The sequence below is a fragment of the Mustela nivalis genome (genome assembly GCF_964662115.1).
Source record: "Mustela nivalis genome assembly, chromosome: 5".
Classification (NCBI taxonomy): Eukaryota; Metazoa; Chordata; class Mammalia; order Carnivora; family Mustelidae; genus Mustela; species Mustela nivalis.
In genome coordinates, this window is record NC_139024.1 from 97,593,113 (window position 1) to 97,615,287 (window position 22,175).

Genomic DNA, 22,175 nt, shown 5'->3' on the forward strand with positions numbered 1-22,175 from the left:
GGGACTCGATCCCAGGACCCTGAGATCATGACTTGAGCCGAAGGCAGCGGCTTAACACACTGAGCCACCCAAGCTCCCCTGCTGCATACTATTTTAAATGTGGGAATTTGCATACCACGCAGTTCCTGCCTCAAACGGAGCTGGCCAGGAATGGAGGAGTGAGCAGAGTAAACCAACAATCAGGACCCCAGACCGAAGTGTGCTGGGGGAGGAAGGCCAGGGTAGAATGTTGCTGGGGAGAGTCTCAAAACTGGCTTAGGGGTTAGGAAAAGCTTGCTGGTGGAGCTCCTGGGAGGAACGTTGATGAACTGGAGTTGCCACTGGAGTTGCTGGACTGGAGGGTTGTCTTTGTATGCAGAAGAATGCACTAGAGATAAGAGTGTGACACTTTTGAAAAACTTCCAGTGCTGTATCATCTAGGCCATCAGTCGGGGGTGGAGGGGCATGTGGATCCTCTCCTGGGAGAGGAAACTGGGAGTGTTAGGAAGTAAACAGAAGTTGGCCTGTTAAGGGCTAAGAGTTTGTGTTGTAAACAAGCAGTGGTGAGCTGCTATGGGATATGGGGAGGGGAGTGGTGATCAGATTTCCATTTTTAAACTAGCACCCTGAAGTGGCTTGGAAAAGAGGGTCTGGGGGACATGAGACAGGGGAGCTGGAGGAAGAAATATCAGTGATGACATTGCTATTATCCTCTGCATACGTTCATTTTGAAGGCCTGAATGGAAAGCAGTAGAAATAGAATGAATGAGTGGATTCCAGAAATTTTCAGATAAAATCAACAGACCCTAAATGACTGATTTGATGTAGGGGAAGGGTCAAATCTGGGTTGAAGAAGTTTGAAAATGTTGAATTGAAGTGCCCGTGGAATACTCAGTTGGAAATCCAGGGCCACTGGATAACTGAATCTAAATTTCAGGGCAGATTTGGCTGCAGATGTATGTGTGGGAATCATCTGATACAGGTGCTAGCTGAAACCAGGGGTATGGGAGCAGTACCCGCATGAGAGGGACTGTGGATGTGGAAAAGGGAGCAGATGGTGGACTGCAAATACCACAGTTGACGGGGTGGTGGAAGGAAACAAACAAAAAATCAGGCAAGACTAGAGAGGACTGTGTCATTTAAGCCAAGAGGGGAGGCATTGGTCAGCAGCCTGAATCCCCACAGCTTGGGTGAGATAAAGAGTAAAAAAGCTAAAAGCTTTCTGCAACATCAGATCTAAACTTTTGCTAATGCCATTGCACCTACCCCACTTGCTGCCTTATTCCTCCCCAACAGCCCCTCTGCTCAGGGACCCACAAAAAAGCCACTGTATTCCCTCACTCATATTCACCCCTCTCCTGGAATGCCCTGCTCCTCACCCCTTCACGTGTCTCAGCCCCAGCACACCCAGAGTATGCTCTGTTCTGGAGACCTGTTTGTATTTCACTCTGCTTAACACCCAATTATAAGTGGTCTGGTGATATTGGCTACAGATTCATGAACTTTCAGAATTACCTTGTAGGCTGTTTGAGGTGAGGGGTCTTATTTTTATTCTTCCTTCTTGGCTTTTGTAGTCTGCAATATTGTTGAGCGGACAGTCTTTGCTCTGGAAGAGCTCTGTTGTTGATCAAAATATGATGAGCTTAGCCAGTTCATGAGAATTCTTCAGGAATATTTCATTTTGACTGTCTCAGCAGAGGAGCTGGAGATAACCCTGTGCAGAAGAGATCATTCTAAGGTAATATCTTGGTTGGCTGATGATGACATCATCAAGGAGAAGTCCATGGGGACATGAAGGGGAGACCCTTACTTAGGGCCAGCACCAGGAAGGATGGAGGTATGTGCCTGCACTAACATCATGAGGCCAATATGTGGTTTCTTCCCAGATAGGTTCTCAGACTTTACAGCTGGCCCTTTGAAGCCCATTTCTAGAAGCACAACACACTCTGGCTCAGTGAAAGTAGTACTGTGTATGGGGGTAGCCACTGGACAGGGACTTCTGAAGTTAATGAAGATAAAACAAAAAAGTCTACCCTCTCACCATTGCTGTGGCTGTGGTGGCTGTTCTCAGATGAAGGGAGAATTTTATGGCTGGGGAAGAGGCAGTTGCTGAGCATGGGACAAAGAAATAATCCCCTCTCTTTCTGACTATTATTTTAGAATTTTTCATGACCCTGCACTTCCAAAGAGGACTTTAGATCCTTTCACCCATAGATAGATGACCTAGATCTTTATAGTATCCTCATTGCTGACAGAGATAAGAGATCATATCTTGAGTCAGAGGCCAATGGGGGTGGTGTCCCTGCAGCAACCAGGTCACCTTGTGTTGGGGTGCACACTCCAGAGGATGGAGTTATTAAGGAGACCCTGAGGCTGGTGTGGCAGCATTTTAAAGATCCTTGGGAAAGAAAGTTTCATTTGCAGGAGGAATAATGATTCTGCCAATATTTTTTCCTGTGCATCCTCTCCTTTGAAGCTAAAGTTAAAACCCTTATATTTTGTACTTCTCTGCTTCTTATAAACCTCTTATCCCCTTCTATAAACCTCTCCTAGTTTATTTTCCATAAGTATGAGAGAAGTAGAAATAATTTTCTGAAAAGGACTTGTCAAGCTAAAGCCATGAAGTGAGGTTGGTGATAAGAAGACTGGAAGAATGCTTGGGGTAAGAGCCCTGCACACAGGGCTTTCTGGAAACTGACAATAAAGCAGCATCATGATCTGTCCTTTCTCCCTCAGAAGAGACAGATGCCAGTTGATTCCCAGGTCTGCATTGTGTTTGGTTCCAACTATTAGACAACCAAAACCCAGTTTTCAGTCCTTAGAAATTCATTTGTATTATTGCCCTAGACACCGTATTTTGTGGAGACAAACATAAGCAGAAATGGTGCAGTCATGTGTTATTTAACTTTGGATGTGGACTTGTCTCCAGTTGGTTTGAGTGCCCAGAGATGATGGAAACACCCTTAGAAGGCAATGCTTGGTGGGGCCTACCTGGGAGCATCCTTAGGGATACCTTCCTCTGCAGCTCATATCCCCAGTGACTCACCTCTTTTGCTCCCAAGGACAAAATCAAACCAATATTTCTATCTGATTTCCCTCTCCACTTCACAAGAGATGGCAGAAGCCTATATCTAAAGAATAGCACTCTTTAATTCTGCAGGGCTCCAACAAAGCCCAGCTCCCCCAGGCCACATGGTTCTCAGCCAGTAGCCCCAGGACAACTTGAAATATTATCCAGTGTCCCAGGCCCAGTCATGCAGTGGGTTCACTTGATTCTGGAGCCAGCATACTCCACCTGTTCCCACCCTCCCGTCCCTTTCCCTTAGCCCTGATGTCCTCGGTCAGCAACAGCCACAGGAGGTTAGTTGGAGGAGTCTCAATCTAGAACTTAACTCCCAGTCCTTGGATCCCCCTGCTGGCCAACAGCAGAAGCTCGGCTTAGCTTTTTTTGTTTTAATGAATAAGGTATTCTGATGACTGTTTTCTTTCTCTCTCAGTCACCTTCTTTTTGTCCTTCTGACTCCATAATTCTTAATAAGCATTTAACCACCAAAACCACTCATACAGTATGTAGAATTATTACTCCCATTTTACAGATGAAGAAATTGAAGCCTACTTAGCTCTATCTAGCCCAACCCAGCAGATGGCCCCAAACCAAGGACTGAATCCAGGTCTCCCCGGACTTATTTATTTATTTATTACATTTTATTAATTTTCATACCCTGCATTTTAGACCTGGTATTTTTTTCCTTTTCAATATTGATTAAGAAATGTGAGTAGGAAGATTAAATTTTCCTCACTAAAATTAGTAGTGCCTTGAGCAGCACTTGGTGTATCTCTCCCAGCAGAAGGGCTCTGAAGCGAGGGGGCCATTTAGATAAATCGATCAAGTTTTGAACTTCTCTGAAGAAAAGAGGCTGGGAAATACGAAGTAGAGAAGGTAGCTGGATATATGCTGAAAATCCATTTCCAATCCAATTTCTAATCCATTTACCCAAAAAAATCCAAATGAAATTTTGCAACTATTTTGTGAAATGTTTTATGAGACAATTGCTATGCTCATCTGGCTCATCTGTCATGTAAAAATTCCAAGTGTAGGGTAAATAAGAATTTTTGAGATCTGAAATTCATGGAGTATAGATTTAGGTACCCAGGAGAGGCAAATCCAAAGCTACTTACTTTCCAGAGCATAATTTAAAAAAAGAAACACCCCTCCCAATCTTTACAATTAGATTTTACGTTAAATTTAGGCCACATGCTAATTTCCTTTACTTGTTAAATTATTTCCCAGAATATGTACTGGTCTTTATCAACCAAATTCATGACTCATTTGCCTGTCTTTACATTGAAGTTCAAGTTAACTATTGCTTATCTCAGAATTTCAAGTTACTGGCAAACTTACTGGATATTTTAAGATGAGGTGCTTAAGAAGTGTAGGCTGTGGTTAGCACCATAAATATTTACAATTTTGTAGTATCTCATACTATTAGAGCGTATGTGATGTCTACATTGTAATAGTATCTAGGAATACTCAAAGCCCCTGAAGGCACCCTTACTTATCTTGTGGCTGCCATTACTACAGGCTGGCTAACAGCCCCAGCCTACTAGATGGGACTTGGCTTCACACCGCAGTGGGTAGCAGAGACGAAACCAGAACTTTCAGAACTTTCGGGTGGGAGGGGATCTTGGTATAACTCCACTGGGTACAGATGCAACAAAAATGAGGCTCAGAGAAGCCGCACGCGGCTGCCGGGCTCCCTGCCGCTCTAGAAGCACTAAGCAGCCCCACAGCCCTTGCCGCCGCCGCAGCTCCGAGCGCCTGCCCGCCCCCCTTGCCGGTGTGCCCCCCTTGCCGGTGTGCCGATTCTCCTGTGTTCTCCTCAGGTCCGGTCGGCCGCGCCGGCAGCCATGACGACCGCCATCTTGGAGCGCCTGAGCACGCTGTCGGTGAGCGGGCAGCAGCTGCGCCGCCTGCCCAAGCTCCTGGAGGACGGCCTTCCCAAGATGCCCTGCACCGTCCCCGAGACCGACGTGCCCCAGCTCTTCCGGGAGCCCTACATCCGTACCGGCTACCGCCCCACGGGCCACGAGTGGCGCTACTACTTCTTCAGCCTCTTTCAGAAGCACAATGAGGTGGTCAATGTGTGGACCCACTTGCTGGCCGCCCTGGCCGTGCTCCTGCGATTCTGGGCCTTCGCCGAGGCCGAGGCCTTGCCGTGGGCCTCCACGCGCTCGCTGCCCCTGCTCCTCTTCATCCTGTCGTCCATCACTTACCTCACGTGCAGCCTGCTGGCCCACCTGCTGCAGTCCAAGTCGGAGCTCTCGCACTACACCTTCTACTTCGTGGACTACGTGGGCGTGAGCGTCTACCAGTACGGCAGCGCCTTGGCCCACTTCTTCTACAGCTCCGACCAGGCCTGGTACGAGCTCTTCTGGCTCTTCTTCTTGCCCGCAGCTGCCTTCTGTGGCTGGCTGTCTTGCGCCGGCTGTTGCTACGCCAAGTACCGCTACCGGAGGCCTTACCCGGTCATGAGGAAGCTCTGTCAAGTGGTGCCGGCAGGGCTGGCCTTCGTCCTAGACATCAGCCCGGTGGCCCACCGTGTGGCCCTGTGCCACCTGGCTGGCTGCCAGGAGCAGGCGGCCTGGTACCACACCCTCCAGATCCTCTTCTTCCTGGTCAGCGCCTACTTCTTCTCCTGCCCGGTTCCTGAGAAGTACTTTCCGGGTTCCTGTGACATCGTGGGCCATGGGCATCAGATCTTCCATGCCTTTCTGTCTGTCTGCACGCTCTCTCAGCTGGAGGCCATCCTTCTGGACTACCAGGAGCGGCAGGAGATCTTTCTGCAGCGCCATGGCCCCCTGTCTGTCTACATGGCCTGCCTTTCTTTCTTCTTCTTGGCGGCCTGCAGCGCTGCCACCGCAGCGCTTCTGAGACACAAAGTCAAGGCGAGACTGACAAAGAAAGATTCCTGAGGCTGGCAGGTGGGGTGAGGTGTAGAGGCAGCCTGCCGTGATTTGGGGAAAGCTCAGTACAACAATAGGAGTTGACTTTTTGTTTTTAAGAGTTACTTTTAAATTAACACATATTTCCAAGGATATGCTCTGGCATTGGAAAGCCAAAGGAGTCAAGAATTTTGTTGTTCAAAGTTGTTGCTAATAAAAGGAGTATTACTTTTCCCTCTGTGTCACAGCCTTACGAGATATAGGAAAGGAAGGGACTTTGGCTAGGATTCATGGGACACTGAATTAAGGACGATCTTTCTGCCTGAAAATTTAGTGGAATTTTGATTTTGGCCTCTAGGGCCAAGCCCTGGAGCTAAAGGGGTTATAAAGTTGGACTGGAAAGTGAGTATGTGGCTGGTCCACACCGTATTGGAATGGCCATACTACCATGCTGGTCTTTGGTAATTGAATAAACTGACCCAAGAACTTGATTTCATTTGGATTTCAGATTGTCCAGGGTGGAGAAGTCAGAAACTTCAAGATGATTCAGTGAAACCCTTAGACATAATGAATTACTTGGTTCATCTGATTTCTGGTCCCTCCTCTCTGGCCCACTTTGACACTGACCCTTTTCTCAGGATGACGTCTGCCTAGCTGTTTTCTCTACAGTGTACTCCCATCTGTACTTTGCATGGTAATATAGAGGACTATGAAGCAGTCGTATTTCCAGGAAATGCTTGGATCCATGTGGACATTCAGGAAGCTTATTTTCATATACTACTAAATGGTACTAGAAAGTACAGTGCCAAGAGCCATCAGAAGGTCCAGCCAACAAGCATGGATACTGTTTTGTGTCCTGAGACCCTTCTGTTTTATACCTGTGGACTGTAGTACTTGAGATCTATCAGGGCTATCTTATAGGCCAGAAAATCTGGGGCTTGTGCTAGGAAATCTTCTCCAGATTTGGACCAACATGTTTAAAGAAACAAAACCCCGAATAGAATGAATTGGTTCTGGCTCTTCTAGGGAACTGATTATTTCAAGAGGAACCCAAGGTCCAGATTCTTAACTAGATGCTGCCATTTACAGACCCACATATCTTCCCTAGTTCAGGGTCTTCAGGCAGGAGGCTATGCCTCAACTTAGAGATGGATCAAGCTCCAGGACAGATGAGCATGTGTGATCACTGTGGGTTGGTCCCTGAAGACTCCTGTGGGAAGAATGGTGAACCAGGTACCCTGTAGCTAGAATTTTCTGTTGTCCAGTAGCTCCTGTGGGATAGGGGGTACTTGTGATTGATGTGTTCTGGCCACACAACCCTCTCTGAGGACTGATTTATGTATTAATCCAGTGAAGGAGGCTATGTTGATGGAGGAGCCATGGGAGTCTTCTCAAAGGCTATGTTTCCTATCAGTATAAGGTCCCTTTTACTACAAAGGGAAGTACTTTGTTTTCACTCCAGTTTGATGAAACTCTTCTATTAATAGGTTATTTTATCTTCAGGTCTTTATTTTCTTCCTTTCTCTGAGCAGTTTGTGGATTTTGTGCCTTATAAATGGAAACATATGAACAGTTTACTTAATACATGGGCATGCACAATTTGCAGTTTTGGGTTACTGGGATAAGAAAAAAAGAATGCATTGCTTTTGAAAGAAGAGTCAGAAAACCAGAATTACTTATAAATCAAAAGGCACTGTCAAAAAAAAAAAAAAGACATTGTCAGTCTGCATTTTGGCAAAACAAAACAAAAAAACACAACCTCAACTGAAGTTTTCCTATAATCTTCATATCAAGAAAGTGTATGTCTTGTCTGCTACATGGATTTCCTAGGTGGATTTCTCTGTTAATTCTTAAATACCTGAACTTCTGTGCTAAAGTGTCTTACATAAGTTTCTGGGGTGCAGGCCAAATTCATCACAAATAAAGCTGACAAAACTGAAGCCAGTTGAACCAAACAAGGTGATGGGGGAATTGTACAAACACATCACAAGAAGAGGGTCAGTTTGAAATGTTTGAAATGTTCATTTTTATGGAGTGAAAGATCATATTCTTCTAAAAGTTAGGAGGAAAGTGTAAGTCAGGATCTTGAATATGGCGGTGGTCCTGGTGGACAGAGATCTTCAGGCCAAATTTTAGAAAATAGGAAATAGGACAATAACAGTGATCTTCAAATGCAGTTGACAGACCAAGGTAAGCTGACACACTCTAAGCAGTCTATGACAAGTTCAGATAGATTAAGCTCTTTAAGATATTGCCACAAAATTATTACTTTAATTTACACAGGTATTGGTCCCTCAAGTGGTAGGAAATTTTTTAAAAATGAAGTTTTTCACCAGAGGTAATTGAGAGCACTGGGGACTAGGTACCTCATTAAAATACCAGTATCATAAAAACAAACAGATGAGATAATCAGTGTCTTATTAGAAATATATAAACATAAGAAATGTGAATGTTTTAAGTTACTCAGACTTTTGAGGGACTAAATACTCCTTTTAGAACATTTTCATTAAAATGAGTGTATCAGCCAGGAACAGATCTAGTTTACTTAAAAGAAATGATTAAGTATTTGATAAAGGAGATGATTGTTTTCTTCCAATATAGCCTTCCCAACAGTTGACATCTGGAAATTCTGCCGGTTCTCTCTCTCTATTAAAATATAAATGCTTCTGGGAAACCTAAACCATCAGTCATTTACATCTTGTGAATAAAAATTCTGATGGATTTGTATGAGGCCCACTCAGGGTAAGGAAATGGGGCATCAGGACGCCACTGACTGGGGACACATTTGCCTATTTCCCTCTTGTCTAGTACTTTCTGACTTATATTTACTAATGACCTAACGTCAGTACTCAGATGTTGAAAGTTTCATTCCTCACCTCTGCTAAGAGCACTTCACTAAATAACAACACTCTGAGTCCTCTATTGGAAGCTTGAAATAGTAGGAGCTCAGGTTGTGGAATGAAGGTAGCTCATTCCTGACTCCTATCCACAAATGGTACTTTAATACTTAACAGGTTCTTCAGATGGTACACTGTAGTTTCAAGTGGACCCTCCAGATGGCGCTCATGTCTTACTCAGCGTGGCTATTGTATCCAAGTCTTCGGGCTGTTGATTGTATTGGTCCTAGTGTTTTGCTTGATTGCTTGGCGAAGAAAAAATGGAACTATTTTCTGTTTATATAAATCTACTTATACGAATGACCATTAAACAGATTTTGTATATATGGATTGTTGTACTGTCGGCAACTATCTTGTTTTTTTGACAAGGCCCCCTTGTCAAAGAAGGTCTTTGTAAACAGGGTCTTTTCATAGTTCAAAAGAAAAACAAACAGCTTGCTTTCTTAAGTCGGTTGGCTAAAGATCTCTACCTTAAGGAAAGGTTTTATCTAGACAAACATTAACAGAAGGAGGAGGTCAGGACATTTTATATCCACCTAGAAGTAGGGAAGTACAAAATCCTTAAAAATCTCCATACCCGAGCCCCCCAAATACACACACACACCCTAAATATTTCCCCACTTGTGGAAAGATCATATTGCCACCTCCCCCCAAAGGTTATGGAGTTGATTTCTCTGAGAATATCCATCTAACTAAATAAGTACTTCTAGTTTCATGGAAAATAGTGTTAAATGTTTTCAAATTTTTGAATTAATGGACTACATTTTTAAAATACAAAAATTATTAATTATAATTGTACTGTAACAGCTACTATAATGAATGTGTTATATAATGTGGCACGTATACCAACTGTTATATTTAGTAACTGTGGAAAAAAAGTCATTCTCCAGACTACTCCAGCTTCAAGCCATAGTACTATCACAACAGGGAGAAAACAGCATTTGTCTGGCTTGAGGTACCACTGAGGGAATTATGGATATCTCTCTTGCGCTAACCCTTTTCCATGACCCATGGGGGCCTTAGGCAGTTTGCAAATGCTTCTGTTGTCACTGTTAATAGTTTAACCGCTCTTCAGTTACTGGTTCATCAAGTATTATGATCACCTCTTGGTGCCAGTACCCGTGTTTATTCTGGAGATACCACAGTGAGGAAAAGAATGCTGGGACCCTGAGAGTTTTCAGACTGCTAACCGAGACCCAGCATCTTCCCACATTGGGCCATCACAGGATCTCCCACTAGGTCTCAGTACTAGTCTGAGGGCCAGATGGCCAGCCAAACCCAGGGGAGTCTGGGACTTGCTCTGTACCAGAACATTTTTTTAAAGGATTGAGGTCTCTCCCTTTGCCCCCCTAGAGACTAAAAATATCTTCCACCAGCAACGCTGTGTCACCCGTGATCACCTCAACCCTTCTTGTTATTCCTGTTGCTTTTCTAGCCCTTAACACTGTCCTCTAGTGTTTAATCCAGTCTCAGACCCACTTGGCTCATCTGGGCACAGAGAAGCCCTGTATTTCCACAGGCAGTAGTTAAAGTCCTAGGTAATTAAAGCCCCATCAGTCAGGGAATGTAAGGTTCCAACATGAATACAAGTTCTTGATTTAGTAAATCAGAAACAACATGTTACACTCTAGCTGCCTCCTTTAAAAAAAATAATAATCATCTTATCCCTTAAGGAAATTTTATTAAAATAATATGGAAGGAAAAACTTTGAGATAGAAGGAAGATTGATTTAAATATTAATTTTAAGAGCATATCTGTCTAAGGTAAAGGAAGATGTATGCATTGTGTTTTAGATTACAAGAGGCCTTGACCAACTCAACGGCTACATACAGATTAACACCTCAGATCTTTTCATGCATTATGCTTTCGAAAACATTTCCACATCCATTCAAGCTTCCAAATAATCATGTGAAGTAAGGCCAAAAAGATCTCCATTAAACTAGGAAACACACTGAGAAAGTGGAATGATTGGTTCAAAGTCACATAACTCGTTATAATGTTTAAACTCAAATGCATTTTTCCTTCAGATAAATCCAAGGCTCCGCTAATCAGAAACGTCAACACCCAAATGTTTGCAGAGCCCATTACATGTATGAAGCACTTTTAACTATTGCGCGTACTTCAACCTAACCTCATTTCCGCTTTTGTTCTAAATACCTCACGAATAGTGAGGGTTGTATTGTTTCTTTGCAGGTTAAAGTGACTTACTTCACACTGAGTGCTTGGATGCCAAATAAAGCAAAAAAGGTCATTGGTGACAGGCATCTGGTGGCCTAGAGTATAACATCAAATCTCACTCTCCAGTCACAGATTCTTGAAAATACCTTGATTCCTTGAGTAAGAAATTAATCTAGTATTAATAATTTTCCCAAGGTTATGCAAACCCTCCCTCTTATTTTTAACTAGGGATTGTCAGCTCTTCAAACAATCTGTTCTCCCAGGGATTCTAACAAGTGGTATGACTTTGAATATGGGGTTTAAAAAAAATTCTTCTCTGCCTTCTGAAAGTTATCCAGACTTAGCAGCAAGTTCCCCCAAAGTCTTTATTTATCATTTTCAAGTAATAGGTGCTTATTAAAGAAAATGCAGAAAAATAGGGGAAATGTCCATGGGCCCATCACAAATCTCTCCAGGCGAAAAATAAGGCTATGGTAAAATGTCATCAGTAATAGGTAAATGAGCAGTGTCACATAAAAGGTTCTTTAATCAACAACAAATTGGGAACTGGAAATTTTAAGCAACCTAATACTTTCATTCTCTAACATACAAAATCAACGGTTTCTGGCTCAATTTATGGGAATACCAAGAGAGGTGTATCACACTCCCTTCTGACATTATGCCCTGTCGATAATTTGGTGATGCCATATCTGAGATACTGGCTCCTGTGACAAAGCTGATGATACGTTATCTTGTGATGAAAGAATTCTTTGAAATGCCTCTCTTGAATCAAGCCATCGTCTGAGAGTGCTGTGCTAGAAAGACCTTCACTGGAGCGGAGGCCTCACCTTTAGAACTGGTGAGTATGCTTATTCACTGACAGCTGCTCCACAAACACTGAGCACCACTCAGTGCCAAGCCCTGTTCTAGGCACCAGGAATACAGCAAGGGACAATCCTTGCCTTTGGGGATTTTACATTCAGGGGTCGGAGGCAGGAGTAAGACAGACAGTGAACCGAATAAGTAAGTTAAACAGAATGTTAGAAGGTGATGGTGCCAAGGAGCAATAGAAAGCAAGGAAGAATAGGTCAGAAGGTCGGGGTGGGTGTGCAGTTTTAAACAGGATCAGTGAAGATCCAGAAAGAGGTGAGAGAGTGGCTCTGTTTCTCTCCCAGTCAGAGGGAGGAAGTGCAAGGGTCCTGAGGCCAGAGCACACTAAGAATAGCAGGTGGCCAGTGTGCCCAGAGAGGGAGGGCAGTAGGAGATGCAGACAAAGTGTTAAGAGCCTTGTAAGCACTTTGGCTCTTACTGTGACTTCAGGACAGGGTATGATGGGAAAGAATTCTGTTTGAGAAAATTCAGGGGCGTTTGCCTGCATGGACACATTACCTTGCCCATAGAAAATAGAGTAAATCTTATTCCGCATAGTCTACACAAAACCAGGTTATCATTAAGTGATTCCATCTGTGGAATCCCATAGAGACTCTGGTGCCTGCAGGATTCCTCCCAGACTCTTTTTAGCATTTTAGTAAGTGCTCAGAAGGCAGACTTCCACTTCCCAGATATGCTTTGATTGTTTTCCGGTTCTGTCGACACTGGTTTGTACCCTGGGTAATCCTCTGGGCAAAAATGCAATGCAACGGGAGCACCTGTTGACTCAGTCGTCAGGTGACCCAGTCGTTAAGCATCTGCCTCCAGCTCAGGTCATGATCCCAGGGTCCTAGGATTGAGCTCAGAATCAGGTTTCCTGCTTGGCTGGAGGCCTGCTTCTCTCTCTCCCCCTCCCTCTGCTTATGTTCCCTCTCTTGCTGTCTCTCTCTCTCTCTTTCTCTCTCTGTTAAATAAGATAAAATCTTAAGAAAACAAACAAACAAACAAAACAACAACAATAATGCAATGCAACACCCAGGGCAGAGTCTATAAACTAGGAATAATAATATTAAGTTTACATTAGCTAGTGCTCCCTCTTTGCCAAGTCCTTAGTCAAGCTGTTTTCTTGGGTTCTTTCATTTAACTCTTCAAACAACTCTATGAGATAATATTATTGTTGCCTCCATGTTACAAATGAGGACACTGATGGATTAGGTAAATTTGCCCCAAACTACTTGGCTAGTAAGTAATGCAATCTCACAGAAACTCAGGCCTTTGAATCCAGAATCTACATTTGTATAACCAAAACAAAGTGAACATAGGTCTTTTGGTCTAACTTCTCCACTGCCAATTGCGTGAACCAGAAGTGTAGCATTGGGAAGGAAAGGTAATGTGGATTTTTGTTTTGTGTGCCCTCATAAATGAAATAAACCTAAAGATGCAGTTCTTGTTTCGTTCCTAGACACTTGGGCCAAGCATACATACATCATTAGGCTGTTACTGCTGAAGCAGCATCGATAGTGAAATTTTTAAAATGTACTTTTGTGCTAGAATCCAATGTCACACGACAAACATCAGTCTCAGAAGCCATCTGTGACCATCCAGAAGACCTTCGAGAACTCAAACCAGCTTTAAGAAACACCGACTCCTCCTCAATTTTTCCCCTACAATTCTCTAGTGGATACTTCCTTGTCTTTGGGACCTGTTAAACATATCCTATTACTCATTAAAGTGAACTAGAACACTATTCTGGGCTAATGCAATTTCTTTTTCCTCAAAGAGGACTATGGAAACATGCAAAGCATCTCCACTCAGTGTTTCTCCCCTGCCCCCCCCCCCAACAAGAACAAATCATTTTGGAATCTCACTAATTTTACTATGGGAAAAATACCTTAGCACAAAGTCTGCATTCAGTGAGTACTAGTGGCGATCTCTGATTCTGTGAGGTAATGTTTGCTAGGCTTATTCAGAGAGGAAGGAATTCCACCTGAATCAGCTAAAGTCATAGAATGGGTTTGACTTATGGAAGAAAAAAGCAGCAGAAACACAAATTTTTCAAAACCCCTGGCAGGAACCCACTGCAAGGCCAAAACAGTCTAAACCCAAATTGCATGAGTTTGTGTTCAATGAAGATTACCTGTGGCTCCTAAATCTGCTCCTGTAACTACTTGGAAATCCCTGATGATATTTCTCTCTCCTTCTAGCATACTTTGCAAAGATTGAGGTAGCTTGACTGGGCACTCTTCTTAGACAAGAGATTCCAGGAACTAAGGAGTGAGTGGTGGAAATGAATCGCACTCTGAGGGACACTCCCCTGCAAGATCTTACCACTATGGTCAGTAACTAGCCATTCCCCCTGCACTTTCAAACTTACAGGTGTATAGTTTTCCAAAAACCATGCTGTACCATTTTTATCCAGCAGAGGGAAGTAGAGCACCTCAAAAATCATTGAGGTGCTCTATGCAGGCGCTTACACCCCTGTTTGATGTAGTCCCGTGACTTTAGGTACGCAAGAATAATATCACAGGATTGCAAATTCTGGATAAAGCCAGTGCTCTGGGCAAAATGCTGAAAAAGGAGATGCTTAATTTAGGCAACTTCTTTATTTTAACCTCTGCTAGTCTGATACCCATCAGTTCCTGGGAGTGGTCATCCAACATGAGGCCCTCTTTCAGCTTTGGTCAGCTGGCAGACTGATCTTTCCATATTTTCCTTTCCCCAAGTTTTGAAACACCTGCTGAAGTCATGCAATATCTCTGTGGTCTTCTTAGTCCACGCTTTATGCACAGCCTTCAGACCATGGCACTTTTTTTTTTTTTTTTTTTTTAAGATTTTGTTTATTTGACAGAGAGAGAGGTGGGGGATGGAACATAAGCAGGGGGAGCGGAAGAGGGAGAAGTAGACAGCTGGATGAGGCCCTTGATCCCAGAACCCTGGGATCATGACCTGAGCAAAAGGCAAATGCCTAACGACTGAGCCACCCAGGTGCCCCATGGACCATGGCACTTTTTACTTTAGCTGCCAGGTATGGTCAGGTTCCTACTCTCTCCTGTATATTGCACAAAGTAGAAAATGATGAGTGCAAATTGAAGTGTGATCCATGCTGAGTAGTCATATTTGGGCAAAATGGGATATAAACTCTTTTTTAAAAATATTTAATTTATTTATTTGAGTGAGGGAGAGATATAGAGTGAGCAAGAGGGAGAGCACAAGCCAGGGGCAGGGGGAGAGGCAGAGGGAGAAGCAGACTTCCCACTGAGCAGAGAACCTGACATGGGGCTGGATCCAGGATGCCAGTATCATGACTTGAGCTGAAGGCAGACGCTTAACCAACGGAGCCACCCAGGCACCCCGGGATATAAACTCTTTAATCAGGGTTCAAGAAATTTTCTGAAGCCCTACCTTTATTTTTTAATTTTTCCCCCACTTCTTTACAGACTCGTCCCTGTAATTTTTAGCATTTACCAACACTGCCCAGCTTCCTCTCCTTGGAGGTGATGGCATTTTTAGGAGAATATAGACCAAGAAAAGTTTTCCTCACCACACATTTCCAGGGTCTGAAAATAGTTAAAACACACTTGGTTAACCATTTAACTAGTGTGTTCTTCTGGAACAGAAAGACATTTGAGCAGAGGCCACTCCTCAAATAGAAACAGATGTTGCAATGGACAATAAGCTTAGACATGACTTACCTTTCCAGCCCCCATGGACTCTTTCCCTACCCAATCTAGGGAATATAGACCCAAGTGCAACCACGCAATTAGTCCGGAAGGGCTCTTTCAAGCGTACCCTAATACCATGGATTTACTTTTTTTAAGATAGAGGGGAGGACAGGATCATATAACTGGTAAGAGTTAAAGGTTATCATCAAGCGTAAGCAAGAATTATACCTAGCAGCGTTTCTGGGTACTCAGCATCAGTGAGGTGTAGAGAAGTGAGAGAGGCATCCTCAACCTCTTTGAAAGTTGAACTTGCCATTTTGAGATATTCTTCCAGTAACTGACTTGAATCCTAGGTAAGTGGCTATGATATAATGCAATGGACAGATACTTTACAAAGTTTTTGATAAATTCAGCAATGGTAATTGATTTTTTAAAAAGCATTAAATGCCCACATTAAGAAAATTTAAAAAAAATTAAAGGTAAGAAAAGGCGAGGGGACAAGAACAGGAAAACAGAAGTAGGGAGGAGAGAGGCTGGGTTAGCCAAAAAGAAACTGGGCAGGATGTGGAGGCAGCTACCAATAACTGCTTCAGGTGCCATCAATGGATCCATATCCTGGGTCCCCTGAGCTTCATGCCCATTAGTGAAACCCAACAGGGGGATTTGTCTGACAAGCAGCAATAAAACTAAAGCTGCTGTCTGCATTAGCACTAAACTACCCATGACGTGGAGTTAACAGTGTCTGCGGCAGGCTTGCTACTCTATCACGTTCCTAAACTGGCTCCTCATCAGAAACAGCTGTTAAAAAAATCAGATTCCTGGGGTCTATTTCAGACCTAATGAATCCCATGTCCTGGCACCAGGGTTTTGTTCGTTTTTTGTTTTTATTTTTAAACTCCCCGGGGCTAACGGATAGGTTTTTTCCCCCGCTTTTCTGAAAATGCTTCAGGAACAGGATCATACTTCTTTTAAGAAATCATCATTTAAACAAGTTTTATAAAAATCCCCAAAGGTGAGAATGCCTACGATCCTGACAGTATTTCAACCCACTTACTCGCTTCTTCATGACTTAAGTTATCTCTTCAAAGGGGATGCATTTCCCCCTGTGGGTCGGATTTTTGCACTGCAGCGGCCGATCCGTATAGAGATGGGGAGAATTGAGGTAAGCACCCTATAGCTCTCCAGTCAATGAATATTGAGTGTCCTGGGGTGAATAGGCGAGGCCCAGCCTTCAAGAATTGGGAGGCTGGGCGCCTGGGTGGCTCAGTGGGTTAAGCCGCTGCCTTCGGCTCGGGTCATGATCTCAGGGTCCTGGGATCCAGTCCCGCATCGGGCTCTCTGCTCAGCAGGGAGCCTGCTTCCTCCTCTCTCTCTCTCTCTGCCTGCCTCTCTGCCTACTTGTGATCTCTCTCTGTCAAATAAATAAATAAAAAATCTTAAAAAAAAAAAAAATTGGTAGGCTGCAGAGCGGCTGTTGTTGACCGTAGGATAGAGAGAGGTGAAGATGGAAAATGATAATGCGGTAGTGGGAGGATCGGGGACGAGACGGTTGCATTAGTTCACTGAACATCCTTGAGCAAGAGATACAACCATGAATAATCCGCAGCCCCTGGCCCCCGGCCCCCAACAAGCCCCGGCACCGGGTGCCACTTTAAACCGGAACCAGCCATTTACACTCCGGTGCGAACCGGGACAAGAGCCCTTTGCCCAGGGCTCGGAGAAGAGGGGCCCGAGCTCACAGTGCGGGCGGGGAGCGGTGAGGGCTGGGTGGACGGAAGGAAGCAGCTTCCCCGCCACTGTAACTCATCTAAGGTCCGGCTCCCACCCTCGGACCTCCCGGCCACGACCGCAGCCTCTCCGCAGTCACCTCCTCCCACCCCGCCCACCAGCTCCCACCTCCCCGCGCCTGTGGCTGCTACTGCCTCTTCGCCTGGACGCCCGGCCCGCGGGCGGCGCACGCGCAGACCCTTCGCGCCAGCGCCTCAGGCCCCGCCCCCACGCGCGCCTCGCCGGATGTTTGGCATCACCATGGAGCTTCGCGGGGCCGGCGGACGCGGCTCGTCGCCCGGGCAACCGGGAAGGCCAACGCTCGACCCAGGTGGCTGCGGCAAGAGCGGCCGCGATGGTGTCCAACCCTGTGCATGGCCTGCCCTTTCTCCCGGGCACGTCCTTCAAGGACTCCACGGTGAGGACTCCACCCCCTGGCAGCCTCGCAGGGCTCGCCCCTTGGTGCACCTGCCTTCTCCTCCACCCGGAGTTGCTCTCTCCCTTCAGACCCGTCCTCTGCCCTCAACTTGTCTCTGTCCGCCACCACAGTTCCGTCGTCCTCCCCCTCCAGCCTCATCCTCTCTCTCCCATCCTTGGCTCTCCGCTCCTTCCTCTCTAGCTTTTTGACTCCATCCAGGCATTTATTGGCCGCCTTCGTTCTCGTCGTCCTCGCCCCGTTCTTGCCCTGCTCTTTCAGCTCCTGCCTCTTCCTCTAGATCTCTGTTTTACCCCCCCCCCCTTCCTCCCAAGCTCTGGCTAGGTTCCCCCCCAGCTCGTTCTCCCACACCGTACCCCTCTCTGCCCAGCTCCCTTCTTAGCCGCCCTCAGTCCCCCAGCCTAGCCCCCTTCACCCACTCAGCCTCCCTACATCTTGGTCCTCCTTCCCACAGCCCCATCCTGCCCATCTCCCAGGCACATCATTCCCGCTCGCCTCCTTCGCCTTCCGGATCCTGGACCCACTAAGCTAACCCCCTCCCAGCTCCGTTTCCTGTCTCATACATATCATTTCCACTCATTCTCTCCTTTCCACCAGGTGCTTGTAGCGGGTCCTCGTTTGTGCTCCTACCTAGCCCCACCCCCTTCCCGTTTAGCACTTCCGACTTTTCTACAACTTAGTCCCACCTTCTCCCCGTCCTGTTTTATCTTCTTTCTCAATTGCTGTTTCTCCAAAAGTTAGACTTTCAACACTTGCCTATCTTCCTCCCAAACCATCTCTCCCTGCTTTACAGGAGATCATTCCATTCCAATCCTTTCATTCACAATTGATTAGCTGTTTTTTTTTTCTTCCTTCCTGTACTCCTATTCTTTTCTAACATTTTAATGAAATATTCCTGATTTGATTATTTTGCTTCTTCCCTACTTTAACTGTTTTGTGTTCTGTAGACAAAATTGAAGAGGAAAAGAAAAACTTTTTTCTCCCTTCTGACATGGCTTAGCCCTTGACAAAATTATTCGTATTTGTTTTGATTTTAACCTGGTTACAGAAATATGTTTGAAGATCAATGTTGAGATTCAGTAAACGATCATAGATAAGACAATAATAATTTGTATTTGTATAGTTTAATAACTTAAGCTAAAAGCTCCATTCCAGGGGTATGAAGGTAAGATAAAATATGTAGTCCATTTATTTTCTTTGGGAGAATGAATTGAAGTTGAAATTTTGGTGAGAGAGTCTGGATTCTGAGCTGCTTCTTCATAATTATCCCTGCATTAAGACACAGCATCATAGAGCTTTTCCTTCAGTGGACTTTTCCATTCTATGTAAGTTAGAAAATGTAGGCACATCCCTGCCCTATGCAGGAGCAGCCTCAGCATTGGTGTTGGTGAGTGTGCGTTGCGAACAGGAGGGGTGAGTCGATTTGGGGGATTACACAGATGCAGACTGGAGGTCCCAGGCTCTGAGAATGTACATTGCTGTACTTCATATAACATGAACTGTGGGGCGCCTGGGTGGCTCAGTGGTTAAGCCGCTGCCTTCGGCTCAGGTCATGATCTCAGGGTCCTGGGATCGAGTCCCGCATTGGGCTCTCTGCTCAGCAGGGAGCCTGCTTCCTCCTCTCTCTCTCTGCTTGCCTCTCTGCCTACTTGTGATTTCTCTCTGTCAAATAAATAAATAAAATCTTAAAAACAAACAAACAAACAAACAAACTAACATGAACTGTGCCGTGGACTTACTTTCTATTTTAAATAGACTGTCCAGGTGTCAACCTTTTGTCTTATTTGAAATTTGGAAAACATGGTCACTATCTTTATTTAGCACTGAAGAACTAGATGTGTATAACTCTCAAAGCATTCAGAGAATGAACCATAATGACTAAGAGGGATGGGGAGGCTACCCAGTCTCTGGTATTTTGTTAGACTAGCCTGAACAGACTAAAACAATTTGTAAATATTTTCTCCCTTTCCCTAGGTTGCCTTGTCATTTTGCTGATTATTTCCTTTGCTGTACAGAAGATTTTTAAATTTTATGTAGCTCCACTTGTTTATATTTGCTTCTGCTGACTGTGCTTTTGGTATTATATCTAGAAGTCCTTGTCAAAACCAATGTCAGGGAGCTTTTCCCCTTTTCTCCTTCAAGGAGTTTTATAGTTCCAGGTCTTACTTTTAAGTCTTCAATCACTTTGAGTTAATTTTTGTGAGTTCTATAAAATAGGGATCTGATTTCATTCTTTTGTGGGGATACCCAGTTTTCCCAGCCACTTACTGAAAAGACTGTCCTGTCCCCAGTGTGTGTTCTTGGTACCCTTGTCAAAGATAGTTGACCATATATGCATGAGCTTATTTCTGGGCTCTATTTTGTTCCATTGGCTTATGTGTCTCTTTTTTAAAAAATTTTTAAATTAAAAATTTTTTTTATAAACATGTAATGTATTATTAGCCCCAGGGGTACAGGTCTGTGAATTGCCAGGTTTATACACTTCACAGCATTCACCATATATGTGTCTATTTTTATGCCAGTACCAGGTAGTTTTGATTATTGTAGCTTTGTAATGATAGCTTGAAATTAGAAAGTGTGATGCCTCCAGCTTTGTTCTTCTTTCTCAAGGCTGCTTTGGCTATTGGGTGTTTTTTTTTTTTTTTTTTGTGGTTCCATGCAAATTTTAGGATTGTTTTTTCTATTTCTGTGAAACATGCCGTTGAAATTTTGATAAGGATCACATTGAATTTGTAGATCACTTTGGAGAGTGTGGGACATTTAAACAGTTTTTAATTCTTCCATTGCAAGAACACAAGATATCTTTTCATTTGTTTGTGCCTTCTTTAATTTCTTTCATTAGTGTCTTATAGTTTTCAGTGTATAGGTTTTTCATGTTCTTAAATTTATTCCTAAGTATTTTATTGTTTTTGTGCTATTGTAAATGGAATTGCTTTCTTAATTTCAATTTCAGATAGTTCATTGTTAGTGTATAGGAACACAATTTTTCTCTGTATATTGATTTTGTATCCTGCAACTTTACTGAATTCATTGATTAGTTCTAACAGTTTTCTGGTGGAGTCTTTAGGGGTTTTGAATGTAAGATCATGTCATCTGCATGCAAAGAGGGTTTTACTTCTTCCTTTCCTAACTGGATGCCTCTTACTTCTTTCTGTTGCCTGATTGCTCTGGCCAAGACTTCTAGTTCTATGGTGAATAGGAATGGTAAGAGTGTACATCCTTGTCTTGTTCCTGATCTTAGAGGAAAAGTTTTCAACCCTTCACATCAAGTTTGATATTAGCTATGGACTTGTCACATGTGACGTTTACTATGTTAAGGTTATGTTCCTTCTATACTCCGTTTGTCAGATTTTTATTATGAATGGATGTTTTGTCAAACACTTTTTCTTCATCTATTGAGATGATCTTTTGATTTTTATCTTTCATTCTCTTAATGTGTTGTATAACAAGTACTGATGTGTATATGTTGAATCATCTTTGCATCTCAGGAATACTACTTCATCATGATATATGATCCTTTTAATGAGATGTTGAATGTGGTTTGCTAATATTTTTTTATTTTTTTGCATCTATATTTATCAAGGATATTGATCTGTAACTTTCTTTTCATATAGTATCCTTATCTGGTGTTGATATCAGGGAGATCTTTCTCATTCCTTAATGCATGCATTTATCACTATAAAATCCTCTATTGGGACACCTGGGTGTCTTGGTTGGTCGGGTATCTGACTTTTGGTTTTGGCTTGGGTCATAATCTCAGGGTCGTGGGATTGAGCCCTGTGTTGGGTGCTGCCCTGGGCAGGGAGCCTTCTTGGGATTCTCTCTCTCCCTCAGTGCCCCACCTCCCACCTCCACAGCTCACTCACTCTCTCTCTCTCTTGCTGTCTAAAAAAAAAACAAAAACAAAATACACACCCACACATCCACACACACCCTATTAAACTGCTTTTGCAGGTTCCCAAAGTTTTACATATGTTATGCTTCTATTTTCATTTGTTTCAAGATACTTTTTGATTTCTGTTTTGATTTCTTCTTTGACCCACTGGTTGTACAAGAGTGTGTTATTTGATTTCTACATATTTGTGAATTTTTCAGTTTTCTTCTTGTTACTGATTTCTAGTTTCATACCATTGTGATGCAAAAGCATAGTAGGTATGATTTCAATCTGCTAAGACTTGTTTTGTCACCTTTCATATAACCTATCCTGGAGAATGTTTGTAGACTTTAGAAGAATGTGTATTTTAGGGGTGGTGGATAGATTTTTTTAATGTTTGTTTGGTCTAAAGTATGATTGAAATCCAACCTTTCCTTATTCATTTCCTATCTGATTTAGTCATCTGTTGAAATCCCTCACTATTATTGTCTTGTTGGCTATTTCTCCCTTCAGATCTATTAGTATCTGCTTTGATGTGGGGTACATATATATTTATGATAATTATATCTTTTCCCCTCTGTTTGTTTTAT

General features: G+C 43.6%; 2 protein-coding genes across 5 annotated transcripts in view; both read left to right on the forward strand.

The window, feature by feature from the left end:
* PAQR8 (progestin and adipoQ receptor family member 8) overlaps window positions 1–9,149 on the forward strand; it is a 43,222-nt gene extending 34,073 nt beyond the window's left edge. For 2 of the 3 annotated variants that reach the window (XM_082729361.1, XM_082729359.1), the window contains one exon: window positions 4,864–9,149. In XM_082729361.1, the coding sequence (XP_082585487.1) occupies window positions 4,888–5,952 (1,065 nt within the window). In that variant the 5' untranslated portion in view covers window positions 4,864–4,887 and the 3' untranslated portion in view covers window positions 5,953–9,149. Of the gene's footprint in view, window positions 1–1,673; window positions 1,817–4,863 lie in introns of all 3 variants that reach the window. The other variant, XM_082729360.1, reaches the window with a different exon arrangement.
* An 8,392-nt stretch (window positions 9,150–17,541) lies between these two features.
* The window catches only part of EFHC1 (EF-hand domain containing 1), a 57,792-nt gene continuing 53,158 nt past the window's right edge, over window positions 17,542–22,175 (forward strand). The window contains exon 1 of one of the 2 annotated variants that reach the window (XM_082729358.1): window positions 17,542–17,693. In XM_082729358.1, the coding sequence (XP_082585484.1) occupies window positions 17,631–17,693 (63 nt within the window). In that variant the 5' untranslated portion in view covers window positions 17,542–17,630. The remainder of the gene's footprint in view (window positions 17,694–22,175) is intronic. The other variant, XM_082729357.1, reaches the window with a different exon arrangement.